The sequence below is a fragment of the Zonotrichia leucophrys genome, chromosome 4 (genome assembly GCF_028769735.1).
Source record: "Zonotrichia leucophrys gambelii isolate GWCS_2022_RI chromosome 4, RI_Zleu_2.0, whole genome shotgun sequence".
NCBI classification, from domain to species: Eukaryota; Metazoa; Chordata; class Aves; order Passeriformes; family Passerellidae; genus Zonotrichia; species Zonotrichia leucophrys.
This window is the reverse complement of record NC_088173.1, coordinates 51985905-52004919: the sequence shown is the minus strand read 5'-3', so window position 1 is coordinate 52004919 and position 19015 is coordinate 51985905. Positions and strand designations below refer to the sequence as shown.

General features: G+C 44.0%; 1 protein-coding gene across 2 annotated transcripts in view; it reads right to left on the bottom strand.

Annotated features, from left to right (window-relative positions):
* Positions 1-19015, bottom strand: part of LOC135447015 (bifunctional heparan sulfate N-deacetylase/N-sulfotransferase 4) — a 62852-nt gene that overhangs the window by 34422 nt on the left and 9415 nt on the right. For both annotated transcript variants that reach the window (XM_064711665.1, XM_064711664.1), the window contains exon 2: positions 13450-14693. In XM_064711665.1, coding sequence (XP_064567735.1) covers positions 13450-14436 — 987 coding nt within the window. In that variant the 5' untranslated portion in view covers positions 14437-14693. The remainder of the gene's footprint in view (positions 1-13449; positions 14694-19015) is intronic.

Sequence of the window (19015 nt, the reverse complement as noted above, 5' to 3'; positions counted from 1 at the left end):
ACTCAACTTGCTGAGGAATTTTTAAGCCCAGGGAAGCTGAGTTGATGATTTCTGTGTGGTGAGGATTTTAGCCAACTTCCCATGCTTATAGCAGATAATACCAGAGTGTAGGAATTAGCAAGAATCCACATTATTGACTTGGTGGCTAGAGTCTGAAAGCAGTTTAGAAGTTGGTGTCAGTAAAATCTTTAATGGGATTTTGAAATCACTTGCTCTGTACCCTATGCCAAACCTGGCTGGAATAGCAGGGCCTGGATCAGAGGGAAGCTGCCAAACCTCACAGAGCTGGGGGCACGCAAATGGTGCCACTCCCAGTGCTGGCTGCAGGGCACTGGGCACAGCCAGGGCTTGGGCCCTGCCTTCCCTAGGGCTGGGACTGCATTTCCTGGTGCTTTTCTTCCTGTGAAGCAGCCTGCTAATCCATAGTGCCATATAAATAATTAACAGGGAGCTCTCAGCTGGGGCTGAACACAGCCAGCTCTGGCTGCAGATCTATTTTTCATTGTAGAGCTATTACTTGAGCGTGTTCAGCATTTCCCTGGAGTTGGCTGCCTTGGTGTGAGGTCTGACAGGATAGGTGGGTTTCTTAGAAGCAAGAAACAGGTGATGATTTGCAAATATTTGTGTAGTATGTTTATTGGAAACAGGAAAAAAAAATCTTTTTATTTCTTGAATAGAATACCCACTTTATCAGATCCATTTCTGTGGCTGTGTTGTAACTCTGTCCTAAAGTCAGAAAACTGTCAGGGGTCTACCTGCATTTAATTGGACCTAGAGGAGTGCATCTGTCCCAGCAGAGGTTCAGCCAGTTCCAGCTGAAGGAGATGAATGGGGGGATCCTGCAGAAAATTGACAACTCGCTGATGACTAAGTGGTGAATAACATCCCTGAGAACTCAGGAGGTGGCTCTGGATTCAGTATTAGAAGAGAGGTGATGCTGAGTGTGACACAGCCTGGCACTGAGAGCACCTTGACCAACTGCTCAAGTGTGGGTGCACAGATACATAAAAATATCCACGGCAATCATTCAGTCTCTTGTTGGAAAAATGAATTCCTGGCCTTGTTAGAGCACCTAGCAGCAAAAAGCTCAAGTGAAGAGCAAGGGGACAGTGTAACAGGGCAGAAAGTACGAATGGGAAATAGGGAGCATGAATAAGAAGCAGGGTTTATTTTAACAGGCCCACACAGATGAGTTAAGGCAATTGCTCCCGTTCTGGGGAGGATCAAAGGCATTAGGCCTGGCTGGGAGCATCCACAGGAGCTGCTGCTGAAGCTGCAGGAGGAGCAGGGAGTGGCTGCAGCGGCTCCCTGCCAGCAGTGATTGCTGCTGTGTGTCAGGAGAGAGAAGATTTACAGCCTGTTTGGGCCAGAGCTGAGGGTCTCCAGTATCAATCACTGCTGATGCTGAAGGATTTTCCAGGAATACTAACCAAATGTGCTGCCAAATGCTGGGAGGGGAGAAGCCAGCCTGTGCCCGAGCTGAGAGCAGGGGCAATCTCCTGGGCTGTGGGGAGCTGCTGGCACAAGTCAGGGCTGAGCAGGATCCCTCCCTGCAGCAGGGATAGGAGCTGGGGCATTGGAGCAGAGCAGCAAAGGGGCTTAGAGATTATTTCTTATCAGTTCTGACTTCTGAGAAGCTTAAGCATTTCCAGCAAAAGAAATCTCTTGAAGAAAGGCTCTTCAGGCAGGAGAATCAGGGAAGGCAATCTGCCAGTGGGAGATCAAGGATTATTGGTCCAGTTTTTGAAACAACATGATCAGGAATGCCTGTTTTGATTTCAGTGGCTGTGCTCCCTGTGGCTGCAGTTCAGCCTGGCCAGCACAACAGCTCCATGAAATAAAGAAGAGATGCTCTATTTCCCCATATCCAACCTGCATGAGGCAGGTGGGGTTTGTCTCTAATTCCACTGTAGAGCTCCCGAGGAAGAGGCCCAAAAGGCAGGGACAGAGTCCTCATGTCAGCTCTGATCAATCACAAAATCAATCCCTAAAATAGAAATTGAATGGCAAAACTGTCTCAAGGCTTTACAGGGACAGCATCAAGGTCTAAAGTAGTATGTTAATAAAAAATGGTTGTTGAGCCATTGTGGTCTTGTGGCAGGAAATTTTGCTGGTGTCAGTCACTGTGCTGCATGTCACCCACATAAAACCCACACTGCTCATTAGTTAGCTCAGGTCATGACTAGGCCATGCCCCAAAAAAAGATCAAAGTCTCTCTCTCTCCTTGGCACAATACAAATATAGGGTAAAAGAGAAGTAACAGCAACAACTGCATGTTGGTTGAGTTGTATATTCTTTCTTGTGTTTTGGTGCTTCAGACTTGTTTTCTTATGCAAAAAAGAGAAAGAATTACAAATACACTCTACAGTCTGTTACAGTCTGTTACAGTCTTTAAATAAATTATTTAAAGACTAGACTAATGGAGGCTACCTTATTTATCTTCTTTAATTTATGGACTTGGATCTACTAAGGTTTAATCAGAGTGGTTTTCTGTTCCTTCACTGCCCTTGGAAATCATTCACTTGGATAACTTGTCACAGAAATCAAACTTCCTTCAAGTTCTCATCATGTACATTCATCTCAAAATTCTGAGCACCGACCAGCAGTGTCAAATCCCTGCCTTAAATTTACTGCTTAAAAACTACCTGCTGTATACGCTTTGTGGTGGGGAATTAAGGGTTTTTTCTGCACACATTCAATCATAGAGGAGAGATTGGAGCAGGTGATGCATCCTGAGCTGAGGTGTGTCCTTCAGGGCTCAGAATGGGCATGCTGGCACAAGGATGGATCTGTCCTGTGGCATTAAGAGAGTGCCTCCACGTTTGGGGCTTTTCCCTGTGTGAGTCTGCCCATTGCCCACCCTCTCCATAAAAATCAGCAACCAGGGAAGTCTGGAGAACTGTTTTCCTTGGTTATTGTCAAACTTTGATTTTGCAGAATCTTGATGAGTAAGGGTGTGCTCTAAAAACCACTAGGATTAAGTGTTGCTTTTTAATATTTTTGAGATGCTTGATACTTGTCTGGCAGAGCTTAACTTCTCTGACCTTCCTCCCTTCTTTGTGCTGCTGCCTTCCATTATCCAGGGAGCTGGCTTCAGTGTTTTGATAACTAGAATTGGATGTTTCTGTGGAACAAAAAGGGAATTTCAAGATAAATGTTCTTGCTTTGCGCTGCATCTCTTTCACCAGAGATCAGAGTGCTTCTGCCACCCCCTGTTCCATCAGGTTCAGTGCAGAGAGAGCTAAAGCCTTTGTTGTCCTCCAGGATAGGTTTAAAATCCCTCCATGCCAGAAAATCCTGCTGCTTACCACTGCTTTATTATCCTTCCCAGCATGAAGACAGCTTGGGTAGCTGTCCAGAGGAGGAGGCTGAAGATCCAAAGTTAAATGGCAATGCCCATCTTACATTTCCACTCAGTTCTCTTGAACAGAAACATGAAAGGCCAGTATGTTGTCCAACAAAATCAACCCAGACCACCAACTGAGGCTGCCACATTTGAAATGAACAATTGCAGAAGTTTCAGTAGGCTGCTTCTTCATAAAACTAGGTGATTTCAGGTAAAATTGAGAACAAAGCTCTTTAACAGTCAAAGGAAATGTTGCAGGTTCAAAAGTATCACCACACCTTTCCCATATGTGGGAAAATTACACTCAGAGCAAAACTGAAGTACTGCTGCTCCTCAGATCACTCTGGAATAGAACCTGGCAAAAAACTCAAACCTGCACCTTGAGAAATTCAAGTGGTCCAAGGTAATTGTGGAAAAGTGATGAAGCCTTTCAGTCCTTGCAGTAACTTCCTAGGAAGGAAACTTGTGCTAACAGGAAGCCCTTCTACATGGCTTTTCCAGCCTTTTTCCTTGTGTTCTGGAATGCTCTTCCCAGGGAGGTGGTGGAATCACCATCCCTGGATGTGTTTAAAAAAAGACTGGACATGTCACTTGGTGCTATATTGAGTTGAGGTGTTAGGGCATAGGTTGGACTCTGATCTCAGAGGTCTCTTCCAACTTGATTATTCTGTGATTCTGTGAGTGCCCACAGCCAGCCAGCTGCTCCCGAGCTCCCTGAGCACACCCTAGAGGAGCAGTAATAATAATAATAATCTTCCAAGAGTAATTATGGCTGATAGCAATAATGACCCAGTGAAAAATCAGTGTGCCATCCTTTCCTAGGTCTCCTAACTGTTGGATCTTGTGGCTTTCCTCTGTTCTCACACCCAGGAGCACCCTGGTTGTGAGCCCTCGTGGTGAGAGGTCTCCAGCACTTGGGAACAGGGAGGAGAGCTGATCTCACCAGCACACGGAATACTTGCATGGCATTGTCTTAAAAAAGACAATGCACATCATGTGAATAATGCCAAAGTGCTAATTGAGACAGAAAGGTTGGAGAGGAAGGTTTGGTTTTTGCTTAAAACAGATTGCTGTTTCAGAGCCATTCATAGGGATTTTGGTGGCAGCCAGAAAGTGGCATGACTGAGGCAGTTAACTTTTAAATCTACCTGCTTTTGATCTTAATCATTAAAGGCAGCATTTTCCCTCTAAATATTCCCATTGAAACCTCTGTAGCTGCTTGCAGTGTAAAGTATGATTTCATGTAACACAGGATCATTAAACTGGGAAAAATATGTTCAGCAAACTATCAAGCTTTTAATTATAGTTGTTACACTAAATTCCACTCATTTCTGAAGTGAGAGATTCTATTACTCTCACAGCTGAAGGGTAATGCCATAATTTTTTTTTTATTTGGGAATAGCTGTTTGGAAATGACAAATACTGAATTGCTGTGACAGGCTTTGCTCGGGTATTGCTCTGCTAGCCCAACAGGGCTGTTTGGCCAGGTGTACATCCAAATCCTGGAAATAATTTGCAGCTGTAAGATGAGAAAGTGCTAAAAGCTGGGTGATTTTTTCCATTGTGGAAATCCTTCCTTACACGTCAAGCCCTCCTTTGAGCTGTGCATTCCCCCTTGTTTGCACACCCCATGTGTTAGGTCACCAGTGAAATGAATAATCCAGAATATTTCTGTGGGTGCAATCTCAGCTGGCTTTGAGCAGTTGAAGAGCAGAAAGGTGGTTTTAGCCATCCTGCAGTGGGCTCTTTCCAGGCACAGGTTTCCTGCCCAAAATTCCCTCTGGTCTTTAACACTCACCTTGCAATATTTACAGCAGGGATGGTGGGTTTTGTTTCCTGATAATGTACTGGGAGCCTGTGCCCAGTTACAGCAGAAATAAGAGGGAAAGCATATGGGAAACCATATTCCCTTTCCTAATAACAAATACAGAGGAATTACACTTGATAATACCACAGACACGTTTGTTTATGATGCACATAAATCTTGGGATATGTTACTAGGAAGAGACATTCAGAGCTTTTTCATTAAAGAATTCACATTCTGCAGATGAACCTGTTTTTTAAATGTAATGCATTATTGTTGTTATTATTGTTGCTATTAACCATGCAGAGCATAGCCTCAACAGTTCACGCTTGTCCCTGTAACTCCTAAAGTAATAAAATTATAGAGTATTTAATCTCTATTAATTATAGATTCATGCAGATTAATGCTTATTTATGTATGTATATTCAGTTCCCCAACATCTGTGCTAATTTGTTGAATAACCTACAGTAAATATTATTACAAAGGAGGTCTCCAGTCTTGTGGCCCTCAGGGATTAAATATTACTGGGAAATGGACAAAGCACTTTGATCCTCATCCCCTGAGCCCATCTCCCTTGTCCTGCTTTTCCCCAGGTACAACTTGCTGCCCTCTAAAAACAATTGGGTCTCCACCAAAAAAAGCACTTGTGCTGTCAAGAATCACTGACAGCTTGAAGAGCCAATATTTCATCAGGTTTGGGCCAGGCAGGCAAATGCAGTCTGCTGTCAAAAAGGTGAATTCCATCATTTTTTAATACCATTTTTTACTTGAAGGGCTGATGTTTTGGGGTAAAAAACACACAGGTGCTGAAGCCAATGGATTTAATTGATTCTGATTCAGTCCCAGCAGTTCAGGTGGAATATTGAGACAGCTTTAAGGAATTGCCTCAGTTGTTGGTATTTTAGATTTAATGTGTAATGTAAAAGCTACGTTAATAATTCTGTCTCTTAAGTAAAATGAAGAGGCAGCAAAAACCTGAAATATCCATTTCCTTGAAATTCTTGTATTAAAGGAGTGTCTCAGCAAATTGTGTATTACTTGCATTTTTTAATTTCTGGAAGATCAGCAATTCCAAGGCTACATTTAATTATGATCTTTGGAATTAATTTTTTTAATATTCTACAAACTGCCCTCTTTTCCTTTAGTCTGCCAGAGCAGATGAGCTGGCAGAACACAATTTTGTTTGAATCATATTCCAGGGAAACATTGTGCATTTCATAAATCAACATTTTGCCACAGAAAGCTGTTTCAGTGGAGCAATCCAGGTTGATCAAGTAACAGGAGTATATTTTCCTCTGCCTTGTCACTTTGCCATTTTAGAAGGATTTTCCACCCATCTATAAGTATAAGGATAAATGGCTAAACAAGTAGGATGGAAGGAAAATTAAAATCCTAACCTCTCACTCTTTGAATATTTCCATACCATTGTCAGAAAGTATCGGGAGGGTGGTATTAGCTTTAATAGATTTAGTTTGTGGGGTTTTTTAAAATAAATGTTAAAATTCCAATTAAATGATGGCATCAATTAAAAATTAAACTCTGAGATAAGAGATTCATCCTTTTCTGATCAGAAGTGTTAAAAATAACAGGGATGTGATGTGCCAGAGAAGCTGAGTGTGTCCCACAGCACAGATCCCACTTGTGTTTGGGTGTTGTCTGGGTGGAAAATGGGAACAGCAGACTAAGAGAGCGCTCGTAATTAGCAGAAAGAACAGAAACATAGACAAGGGTAAGACTTACAAATGCTTACAGAAATTGTCATGGCTTGGTAAAGGAAGTGTAAAATTTGTGCTTCTGAAGGGGAAAAAATACTTGATCCATGGCTTTGTTTCCTAAAGAAAGCCATGAAGTGTTTTAACTAATACACTGCTTTGCAGGAAATTCTTATTAGCTTGTCCTTTAATTTTCTGGAAAATACTGAAAATGAAATTCTTAATGGAATTGAATAAAAATGGTTTTGTTTTCTCCCTGACATTTCTGGGGAGAAATTGTGAACTAACTCAACTTACTATCTTAAGATATTATCTATAAAATGGGTGTGACTATTTAAGTTATAAATTACCATATTTAACATTAGAAATTTTGTTGACACAAAATGACAAAGTTAAATTCCTAAATAGTCTTATATTAGAATTTCCCATGAGGTGAAAAAAACTCTGTAGTACTTTGTTGGGTTTTTTTTCTGCCTGGATGGAAAGAAGGCAGGTGGAGGTGTAGAACACTGGGAGTAAAAGCAGTAACTGAAGGGATCTTTGGCCATATTCACAGAAAAGACAAGGACTTTAAGACTTAATTTCTGTGAGCATATGTATGTAAAGTATAGGGGTGGATGGATATGGCTAAGGATTTGAAGCCAGACATGGTCAAATATTTGGTTTTATACTTCATTGTGACACAGAGGTTGGCAGAAAACTCCTGGTTAATTATTGCTAAGTAGTTAAGTCTCAAATTTCTCATTTTCTCTGGGAGATTTGCTCAGTTTCTCACCTGTTTGTCCATCCCTCCCTGTCCCCACCCTTTTCCTGGGCACTGCCATTTGCGCATCATTTGAATAATGCCAAGAGTGCTAAATTGAGCTTTTGCTCCAAGCGTTCCTCCTGCTCCCATTTGGATGACAAAGGCTTATTTAAAGTCACTTAAGTAACGCTGCTGAAGGAGCTGCATTATGGATGGGCTCCTGCTAATGTGTTTATTGCTGCTTCAAGTGCTTTTAAGGCAATAATTATGACTGCTCTTGCAGCCTGCACTGCCTGGCCCTTCTACAAGGCCATTCCATCATTTCAGAGGGTTGTTTTCTGTGCAGGAAGCAGCTGCTAGGGCTCCTTTTTAACTAATATGTGTTGTTTTAAAGCTCAGGTTAATGCAGGTCTCTGGAGGCGTTGATATTAAGCAGATGTGTTTTTTGGCTCCTATGGATTCCTAAGTGAGGCTAAATTAAATAGAGTACCACGTGTACCCTGGAAATATATTCCATTTTGCTATAACCTATGACTTCAGAATTAGTTTGGAGAAAGGATTCAAGAAATAAGTGCAAATCCAGGAAATCAGTGCAAGTGTAGAAGAGCAATGTGACACAAGTCAGCTTGTGAGCACCAGAAATCTGAATTTGACCTGGAAGACCTGCCATTTCTATATTATAAAATGTATTGCGACATTTTTTAAAACATCAAATTTTAAAATGCTTTTCAAAATGAAGTTCTCTTGAGTTCTTATAGCCAGAATGAAGGATGATTTCTCTCACTTTTTAAAATAATTCAGTTGTTGTTTTGTTGAGTGTTAGACTTTTTTCCTTGGGGGGAAAAAACCCCAAACATCTGAGATTAATTCTGTGTTTACAGAGGTTATTCTGAGATGAATTGCTTGTACAAACAATACCAAATTGAACCCTACAGACCAAACACCAGTGTGTTCCCTGGGACAGAAGAATATCAAGTGAGTTTTCAAACATTGAGGAAAATCTTGCTAGGGACATAATTGTTCAATAAATTCAAGAGGTAGAAAATTTGAGCCACCAGAATCTGTTTTCTGACAAGACTCTATAAAACACTCTGAAGACCACCTAATTTTGAGTGGGAAGGTGGCAGATGAGAAAACCCCAAATCCATTAGAATTCAGGAGGGTCCTTGGATAGACAGTCAATCCATCAGGCTGCCAAGGAGAAGGATACAGGTTCTGCTGGTGCCAAGGGAATTGTGGTGCTTAACTACACTGCTACTGAAGTTGTGAATGAAGGAATAGGGCCTGTTGAAACAAAAGAAGAGTGAAACATTCTGTCTGATGTGTCTTGACAAGGCACTTGAGCAGTATTCAACACTCAAATTATTACAGAAAGAATTGGGTGATTCAAGAGACCTGAACAAGGAAAATATTGAATTAACTGTCACCTCTGATGAAGCAGAACGGAGCAGGGACTCCCATTTAAAAAAAAAAAAGATGATTAAAGTTTTCATGTAATGCCTCTCAGTTGCTTTTTGAATTCATTTTTAAGGACTTTAAGACTGTCCAAAAGTGGGAGCTGCAGACTCCACTTCATTGTGTGCCTCTCAGGTGCTTCAGAAGGTGACAGAAGTGCCACCCAGGCTCAGTGACTAATGCCTGGCTCTGCTCTGGGTTTCTGGGCTCAGCTTCTCTCTGGGCTGGCCATGGCCATGGTTCCTTTACTGGAAGGGGCTTATTGTGATTAAAATGGTATCAGGGTGACTGTTCTATCTCAGGACTGACCATTCTGCCATGCCTGGTGATGGGGCCCAGACATTTCCAGAAGTTCCACCTGAAAGCAGCTGTCCTTGCACAAAAACCAGGGATAATCATATGCTGGAGAGATGGAGAGGTTGAGCTCAGCTCCCTGCTGTGCCAGTACTTTTTAATTTGGAATTGCCAGGAAAGATGCAACTGCAACCTGATTTTTGTCTTGAAAACACTAAAATGAGCCAGAAATCACAGGCTTTAAGTGTTCCAGGCATTTTAATGATGGTGAAGGTCAAAGACAAAGTGCAGACTGTGGCAGTGAGGGGGTGTCAGAGACAAATTGTTATTTGCACTGCAGGAAGTGGAGCTCAGAGGGGGAAGGCAGACAGGCTGCAGGGTGAAGGGAGGCCTGCAGTCAGCACGAACAGAAATGACATTCCCAAGCACGGCTCCATCATTTACTGCAGCTGAGAAAGTCCCAGGATCCTCCCATCCCTATAGTGACAATTAGAGGGGTTACAGAGAAGGGAAATGGAGCTTTTAGGGAAGGGGGCTCTGGGATGTGGTGGTGCTGGGACAGGCAATTTCTCCTCGATGATTATCTCGTCAGCTCCAGCTGGGAGAGCGGGATAAGAGAGGGGAGCAGGTGGTTCTGACTCCACCCAGAAGCAGGTTTGTTGCAGTCTAAATCCTGGGGCTGAGAGGAGGGTACCAAGTGAAAAGCTAAAGCTTTTTGTTTCATTTGGAGTAGGTTTTTGTTTGTTTTATTTATTGAAGGGTAAATGCCTTAGCTTGCGCTGTGCTCTTGCAGGGCTTTTGAGTTAACAATAGAGGGTGTATTTGTGAAAGGTGCTGGAAAACCCTGGTGGCTGCATGGAGCTCTTCCTGGGTGAGTAAATATTGTACTGGCTCATACTATGGCAACAGGAAAAATAGCAATACTTCAGCAAGCTCTTACTCCTTGTTTGGGAAATGCAGCCGTCTTTGTGCTCAGTTAAAAGCAAACTTTAAGGGTGAAAGCTTTGTGTTTTTTCTGTGTGGCTCTCCCAGAGACAGCATAAAAAGACATTTCCAGAGGTTTTTTGCCAAATCACTGATGCCAATGATACTGGACTCATGTGGCTGGGACCCAGTATCATTTACAAGAACACAAATTCACTGTTTCTGCAAATTAACTGAAGGATTCTTTTGCCTTTGAAAATCAAGCACTGAGATAATGTATTGGCAGGCAGGAAAGGGAGAAATTCATTTGCAGAGGCTCGCTAGGCTCAAGATAGAACTCCACAAAGCTGGGAAAAACAGCTTTCTGTGGCTCTGCTGAGTTCCTGTTAATTACTTAGCCAGACATGACCTTGCACAACTTCTTCAACACCAGGGACTAGGAGATCTTCTGTGGTAAACAGAGCCCATAATAACCCTGTTCTCTAATCTCTATTTCTGTAGCTGATGCCACCCTTTATAAAAGTGTGTGTGTGTCTATATATATGTTTATCTCCCTGAGGCACCTAATTGACAAATGACTTTGTGAGGGAATAAGAACATTTGGGTCGCAGGAAGTCATTACACAGGCACAGGTTGACTTGTTTGATTACTGTTACATGCCAAGATTGCTATCAAGGGACTGGCTGGGTATTAAAGCATTCCTGAGGGGTTTGGGTGGGCATGGCACCTTTGGAGAGCCCAGCAGAGAGTCCCCAAATCTCTGCTCTCTGTGAGCAGCCACAGTCCCTCCTCCCAAAGGCAGGGCAAGGCTTTGCCATCACTGAAATATCAGCCTCCTAAGTAGTTATTTTTGCCTCTCAAGCAGAGCTGCTGTGCCTTCCAGGGTGAAGGCAGGTCTGCTGGTTCTTAATTGCCTCCTTCCCCAGTGACTTGGGAGATTGTTCTCTAACTGGCTGTAATTACCCTTTTCTGTAAACTAACCAAAGTGCACTCTGCTTTCAGTGTTATGCTCATTAACAGGATTCTCTTCTGTGGGTTAATGGATGCTGGGAATGTCCAGTCTGTAGAAGCAGACTGATTTGTGTAGCAAGTGTTTGTGAGTTACCCTGAGGAACAAATCTCTGCCAGGTTTGAAATGAAATCCATAACATTGAGGACAGAGTATCTGTGGGTGCTCAAGTTGCAGGGTGGATTTATGTGTGAAACATTCACCTAAAAATGGGAGAAAAACTTTTTATTGTCCCCAAAAGAGAGCTTGAGGTGAAGGTTCTTTCTGAGCTTGTGCCTGCAGGAGATTTCTCCCTGTGGTTGGTGTTTGTGGTGTGATTACTTGTGTGAGGTGAGGAGGGGATTTATCCTATGAGTGGCACTTCTGGTGTTTTTGTGAGGAAGGTGGGCTGCTAATTTGGCATTGAGAAATGTGGGGAAAATGAAAGCTTCCCTTTGTACCCTGACTCAAACATAATGAATGAAAGAAGGCTCACCATGCATTGCTTGGAAAAAAAATTAAAAATGTCTGAATCCCAGGCAGATGTTTTTCCTTGTTATGGTTTAGTTATTCAGCAGCGTGGACTGGTTGGTTTTCAGATGGATAAAGGCAAGAAGCACATAAATATCATTCTGAATGCTTTTAACAGCATCCAGCTCTTACTTCAGCCCCTGGATGTGGAGTTTTCTGCCGTGTCTCCTATAATGAGCGCAGAAGTGTGGCTGCTGTGCCAAGCACAGCTGGAAAGGTTTGCCTGGCAGTGTTGTTGACTGCTGGACAGTAATGGGGGTGACTTGGGTGTTTTCCTGCATAATGAGGTGATTCCAGTGAGAGCTCAGCTCTGAATCTCCAAGTGTCCCTGTGTGGACACCGCTCTGCTGGCACTGGGGGCTCTGGAACTGCTGTGGAACAGTAACCTTAAGGCTTCCTTAGTGCAGCAAACCACATCAGAAAGGTGCTCTCAAAAAGGTGCAGACAGGAAGCTATTGCTGAAAAACTTGTTTCACAAGTGCCTTTGGAGTGAGTTTCCTCTTGTGTACGAGCCCTTGCTCAGAGCATTTCCCCATGTATTTCCAGAGAGAAAGCACTTGATGCACAGTGCTCAGATCTCAAAGGCACCAGGCACTCCAAGTGCTTGGTGCTCAGAATCAGCCCAGATGAGCATTCATACACCTGAGGTGGCTAATGGCTGTTCTGATGTGCAAAATTGTTTCAATTGTATGTGAGACTACTGCTCTTGCTGGGTGTTTGGCTACCCCAAAGGTCTGGAGAGGAGGCTGAGGAACACAGAAATTGTAGAAATGGAAATAAGGGTTTAGAAATAAAATAGAAATGTGCTTTTGAAAACAAAAGGCTTGCTTATTGTTCCTGAAAGCATTGGGTATTTACAGGAAAAACCCTCCAGAATAAATGCTGGAGATTGTGATATTGCATGCTTAGGGATTCAATTAATCTTTATGATTCCCACATGTGGAAAATGACAAGAAATAACTGTCATGCTGTTGAACTCTGTCTATTCTTTCTGAGCTGCACACATCTTTGAGAATTACTCTGACCAAATTTAATGGTGTCCCTGGATACAACAAATCAGGAAAATAAGTGTGGAAGAGCCCCCAGTGAGTAGTCTGTGGGCCTTTCACTCTGTCAGATGGTTATGCCACTTGCTCAAGTGCATGATGTGCTTCCACCCTGTAACTGGTAACTTTAAATGCTTACCTGCTAGTCTGTAATGAGAATTATCCTGACAACTCTTAGGAGTCATGCTGGGGCTGTGACTTCTTCAGGCTCTTTTTTTCCTTTTGCTCTTTGTTTTTTTTAAATGCAGTGATGGTGAGGTTTACAAAGGCAACAGTCTTGCAGTGTTCTGGCTACTTGACAGCAATAGTGAGAGAAATAATACAGAACAGGCCTCTAGAAGATATTATGTATGTGCAAGATATTATGTATGTGCAACATGTGTATGCCCCTACATAGACACATCCATAAGTGCATCTCTGTATGTTTGTGGGAAAAATGCCTTTTCATCTCAGGCTGTGGTTTATGCATCTGCTGGCTGCACTTGTGCACTTCAAGCCCTTACCAGGAAAAAGGGCTGCTCAGCTTTTACAAGCTTTGCCTCCTTTTACACTCCCATTAGCACGCACCCGTGTCTGGGACGGTATCCCCCCGTTGTTGCCTTACCTTTACGTCGTTGACGTTCATCCTCGTCCCCTCCTTCCCCACGAAGATGTCGTCGATGTCCACCAGAATGTACCTCTCCAAGGAGAGCGTCAGCTTCTTCCCCGACAGGAAGGAGATGGCGTCGATGAAGATGAGCTTGTGGAGCCAGAAGGTCAGGTTGTTCCCAAAGAGGACTCTCTGGATGCCGTCGTGCAGGCCCAGGTCCTGGATGACAGTGGCGTGGAGGGCGGCGCGGGGCAGCGAGGCCGGGGTGGGCCGGCCCCCGTGGGGCTGCAGCTCGCCCAGCAGCACGGGCTGGTAGGTGGAGTGGTTGAACTGGAACACCGTCCAGTCCTGGCCGGGCAGGGGGCCCTGCTCCAGCCGGGGCGCTCTGGTGATGCGCAGCAGGGGCGAGCGAGGGTTCACCACGCAGTCCCGCAGGGCCACGTTGTTGTACAGCTGCAAGGGCAGCCCTTTCAGCCTGCTGCTGGGGGAGCTGTTCTCGTTGGCTTTATGAAAACCAATTATGCTAGCACTGTATTCCACACAGTATTTTTCCAGAAGCTCTCTATTCCACGAGTCCATGGACACATACTTTAAAATATTCTCGTATATAACGATGGTGTACTTCCCTCTCCCGTTGTCTGTGAGAGGGGGAATGTCCCCCTTGGCTGGCGCAATGACCATGTGGTACTGAAACCTGCTGGACTCGAGGATGGCTACGATGTCTTGCCCCAGCTGGGAGTACTGGCTTTCCACGAACAGGAGCACAGTGGGATCAGTCCTGGAGGGATCGATTGGCTTAGGTGTTCTCAGCTCCGCAGACCTGTGGGGCAGAAGTTTGAGGTCCTCGCACTCTGCTTGCCCAGTGGTTTCCACGAGGGCCATTTCCTGCTTGTAGCCAGTGTAGAGGAAATAGGCAGAGATGACAATACTTGCCAAGCAGAAGGTGGCCAGGAGAATGACCAGCATTCGGAAGCTTCTGTGGAGCTTCCCGATGAGATTCATCTTTGGCAGGGCTTCCAGTTCCTGCTGGACTTAGCACTCTTCCAGGTGCTCCTCCTAATGTGCCATGGGAATGAGGAGTTGCAGAAGTTCCCTTTCCGAGGTGTTCATGTGACCATTGCAGTGCATTTATGAGGCGTTCGGGGAGGCTGTAAGGCTGTCGGAGCGGGAAGTCAAAGGATCGGGAAAGACAAATTGGAAGAGGTTTTCTCACAGAGCAGCAGCTGCCAATAATCGATGAAGAGGACTCTTAACATTATCTGCAACAAGAAGTAAAAGAAGAGTAAGTAAAACAAAATCCATAAAGCAATTAAAACCACACATTAATAAGGCCAGTGATTGATACCGGTAATGTGAGTAAAGAGGGAAGTTCTGAGTAGTTCAAGGAGCACTCAGTGTCACTTGCTTTCTTGGTGCATTAAGATAAACTGCATTAAACAGCTCCCCCGTGTTCTTAGGATACAGAAATGAACTGAAGAAAACTAGTTGAGGATGTGCATCTCCTTATCTGCTTGTCTTAACTAAAATGTGTCGTTACTATTGCAGATGGAACAATGGAAGATTTTAGGGGCAATGTTTGGACCAAGTGAATATTTGTTAAATCTGGGACCATACTCTGCATCAAATTCAAACTGCATAAGGTATAAATTCTGTGTTGGGTTGAAAAACTAACGTTACCAAAGTGAAAGATATGACAGGAGTTTGAGGAGAGATTTGTAGGGCTTTCTCTCCAGTTTCCATTCTGCACTTAGAGCAATCAGAGTTCATGGTCCGGTTTAGGAGCTATAAAGATTCTGTGGGGATTTTCCAAATGAATGAGCAGGCTGCTACTAATGTGGGGTACAGCTGTGCTTGGCTCTGCCTCCCTCAGCGATCAGTGGGAGGTGCTGTGGAGTAGTACCTCAAGGAAGCTGTTTTAGTGCTGGGTGGGCAAGTAGGTGGTGTGTGTGCTGGTCCATGGCACCTCTGGCTGAAGCCCTCAGCCTCTGGTCTGTTCCTGTATGCATCAAGGACAGGGTGCTCAAACCTCATTGCTCCCAAGCCCTTGTGCAATTCCTGGCAGTTCTGCCTAAGTTCATGAGAAATTGCCACTGGTAACAGTAAACCCCATGATTCAGAGGCAGTTAAAGCTAACTAAATAAATAGCCTTTGCTGCTCTATGAATTTAAGCAGGAATTAACATCTTTGTGAATTATTGATATTGGTTGTTTATTGGAACAATGTGAGACAGTAAACAATGAACTATTTTGGAACTGCTGGGAAGAAATGCTTTTTCCAGTCAGATCCTTCCCAGCTGATGTGTCCTCTGCCATTAACTCAGATTACATTTTTGACTTGTGTTCTGAAAACTATTCATTCATCTTAAGGTTTGCACCTAAAACTGGAAAATGCTTGTAAGAAGCATTTAGAAAGAAGAAGTTTGTTTTCTGAGACCATTTGTGACGCTGATGGGTTGAAGCTTTTATCTGATTTACCTTCCTGAGCTGGAAGTTTGGAAGGAGATATTGAGACCCATGGATTCTGGGCTGTTCCAGTAGTGACCCTGCTCTGTCACATAACTGGCCAAGAGGGGGAGTGAGGTAGGCACAGAAATAGGAAACCTCTTATGCATTTACTTGTTTCTTGTGTGTGAGAGAACAAATGCAAGAGGAATCACAGCTACCATTAGGAAATTGAAGTCATCCTGATAATCTTAAGAGCATTTGCCCTGCTTTGGTGCTTCCCTTGTTCTACAATTATCTGCCTGCTGGAATTTCACTTCTTATTAAACCTCCAATTAAGATTCCCTCAAAAGATAACACCGGATCAAGTGAAGCATCCTCTGCAAGACAGTGCTGGAGTTTGGGTGGCATTGAGGACTCGCTCAGGACTTTATCAGTTCAGGACTCCTGCTCTCCGTGGAGGGGCAGCCTGCAGGGCTGGGCCGTGTGTCCCCCCAGCAAAGATCGGACTGCAAAAAGCCTGTTCGGTCAGCACCAGACAGGCAGGTGCCTGGGGAAGAGCCTTGGACTCCCGCTGCCCGGGCTGCGCATCCTCGGCTTGCTTTGGGCGCTAGAGGGCAATCGCTTCTTGCTTTGCGAGGCAGCGCCGGCTGTCCCCTCGCTGCGCAGCGCGCTGCCCTGCTCCGGCCGCGCTCCCGCCACAAGGCAAACCCCCAGGGCACCCAAAACACCTTCATTAACACCCCGGTGTTTGAAATGAAATAAAAGCCAGGAGTTCTGCTCGAAAAAATGTGCCGCTGGATCACCCTGGGTGGTTTGCAAATGTTTCAGCCTCCACCTGTGGCACAAGGGAATTGCTTGTGAGAAGACCTAAAATGGCACAGTTTTTCTTCAGTATTTGGCCCTGCTGGATCTCCTGGGTACTGGTATTGCAAGCTGTCAAAACAATCGACTTCACCAATATTATAGCTTGTGTTACTAAAACAGGAGAAGGCACTGACTTTATACTAGTCAAAACAAAAGTATGGTCTTCATCCCTAATTATTTCCTCCCAATAACACTGGTAAAATCTCATTGAGACAAAATAAGAATAATCAGATTTCATATTAGCTACTATCTGTGGTATGTAGACGTTGTAATTAAGTGCGAGTGTTCCCACTTATTGAGATGCATAATTACCTAAAATTGATAAAGAATTTACACTTGCATAAGGAAACCTGGCATTGGAGCGGACCTTTTTTTAGTCTGCCCATTGTTTTTCAACTGCTCTGTTGAACTGATTATACTGTTCAATAAAAAAAAAAATGGTGTGAAGTAATTAAAGGTTATGAAAATAAATCAGCTAAATTAGCCATTAGTGGAACTTTCTCCAAGGCATAATTGGAAGTTAAGTGCCATTTGTGCCTTTGAAACTCTCCTCCTTAAAGTTCAACAGCTTTGCATTCACTCCAGAATTCAACTATCTTCCTAGAGTTCCGTTGCTAGATGTATTTGAGCAACATGAAAATAGGCCATATTTCATAATTAGTGTTACTTATGGAGCTTCATTTTGGTAACTGGTATTTGAGGTACTGTGGTCACTGATGAGCACTCAGTGACTCTTCAGAGAGGTAAAGGCCAAAGCTGGGCGCATTTGGTTGAGGAATCAAGGCTGCACTCATCCAGGGTTGGTCCTTCAGTAGATCTTGTCCATTCAGCTGATTTCCTCCATGTGGGGCCCAGCAAGAGCAGAACGCTGCAGTACAGCTCTGTTGTGATGTCAGACACATCTGCAGGGACTCTAATTTTTCTTTAATTCAGGCAGCTGAAGAAAAATGGAGGTTTAAAAATTGCTGCCTCCTTGCTAAATAACACTTCCTGCTTGCCCGCAGAAAGGCGTGTGATGGATGACTAAAGCGTGCTACTTCTGAAGATGATTGATTGGGAGATTAGGACTTGACTATTTAAAACTGATGGCACGACAGCCAGGAGAAGCAGCCCCCTGGCAGTGCCACGTGGTAGCTGTGCGGCAGGAACTGAGGCTGGCTCCTCATGGGCCAGCTCCCACGGGCGGGCACAGCTTCCCCCAGGGCTGGGTGCCGGAGCCAGCACACCTGGTGTGTGGGCTGGGGGAGCTCCTCTTGCCTCTGATCGGGGTGGGCAGAGGATCCCTGAGCTCCTTGAGCTTGTGGGAAGTAGAAACAGGGATATGAAGCCATCAGCTGTGCTGGCTCACCCTGAGGATGGAGCTAATGGGCTTGGCATCTGCAGAGGGCTCAGAGCGTGGCAGTGCTGGCACTGCCCAGCAGAGCAGCAGGGCCCTGGTTGTGCCACAGCACTGTGGCCATCCCCAATCTCCTGTCTGCACCACAGGGCACTGCTGGGAGCAGTTCACCTGGAGGCAGGCCAGAGCTTCCCCTTCCTTATTCTGTCATCAATCAGAAGTCAGAATGTCTTTATTGTCTATATATAAAACTTCCCTTTAGGCTAAAAGCCTAATGTAAAGCCTTTCCTTTTTCTTTTCTTTCTAAGCTTGTATGACTCCTGTCATTTACTGCCAGCCCAATGAATTATGACAGCTGCCTTGCTGCTCCTTGCTTGAGACTCCTCATTCATTACAGAAACAAGCAGCCTGATTTGAGTGATAAATGACTCCTGGTGACCATTTGCAAAAATTCAGGGTTTCTGTTCACTGAGGAAGGAGAAAAAAAGCATTTTTCTTTTCTTTCCCTCAGAAAAGTTTCCAGGAGATTTTTTTGGCTGAGCTCACAAAACTCACATCCTCTTTGAAACTAATTATTTTTTTGAAACTTAACTAAGCTGCAATGTGTTTTATGTTTGTAAATGTGGCTTTGTTTGAGAGACGTCTCAATACCAGCTTCTCATAGCTCATCACAAAGTATTAGAAAACTCTTTTTACCTAGCATAAGGCCGGCTTCTGAGCTGATAAGGGCTGGAGAGCTTCTGACTTCTATTTTATTATTTTTGAGTGGAGAGGCTGCTCAGTACTTTCACCTCTTTTGTTTCTTTTATATGCATAATCATGTGTAAGTTGAACACCCAATTTTTCACTATTTTCACCAGTTTGATCAAGTCTATATTGTACATATAATCTTGTGTGATTTCAGAAAGCTAAATGATGCCAGAGGGTGAAGTCAATA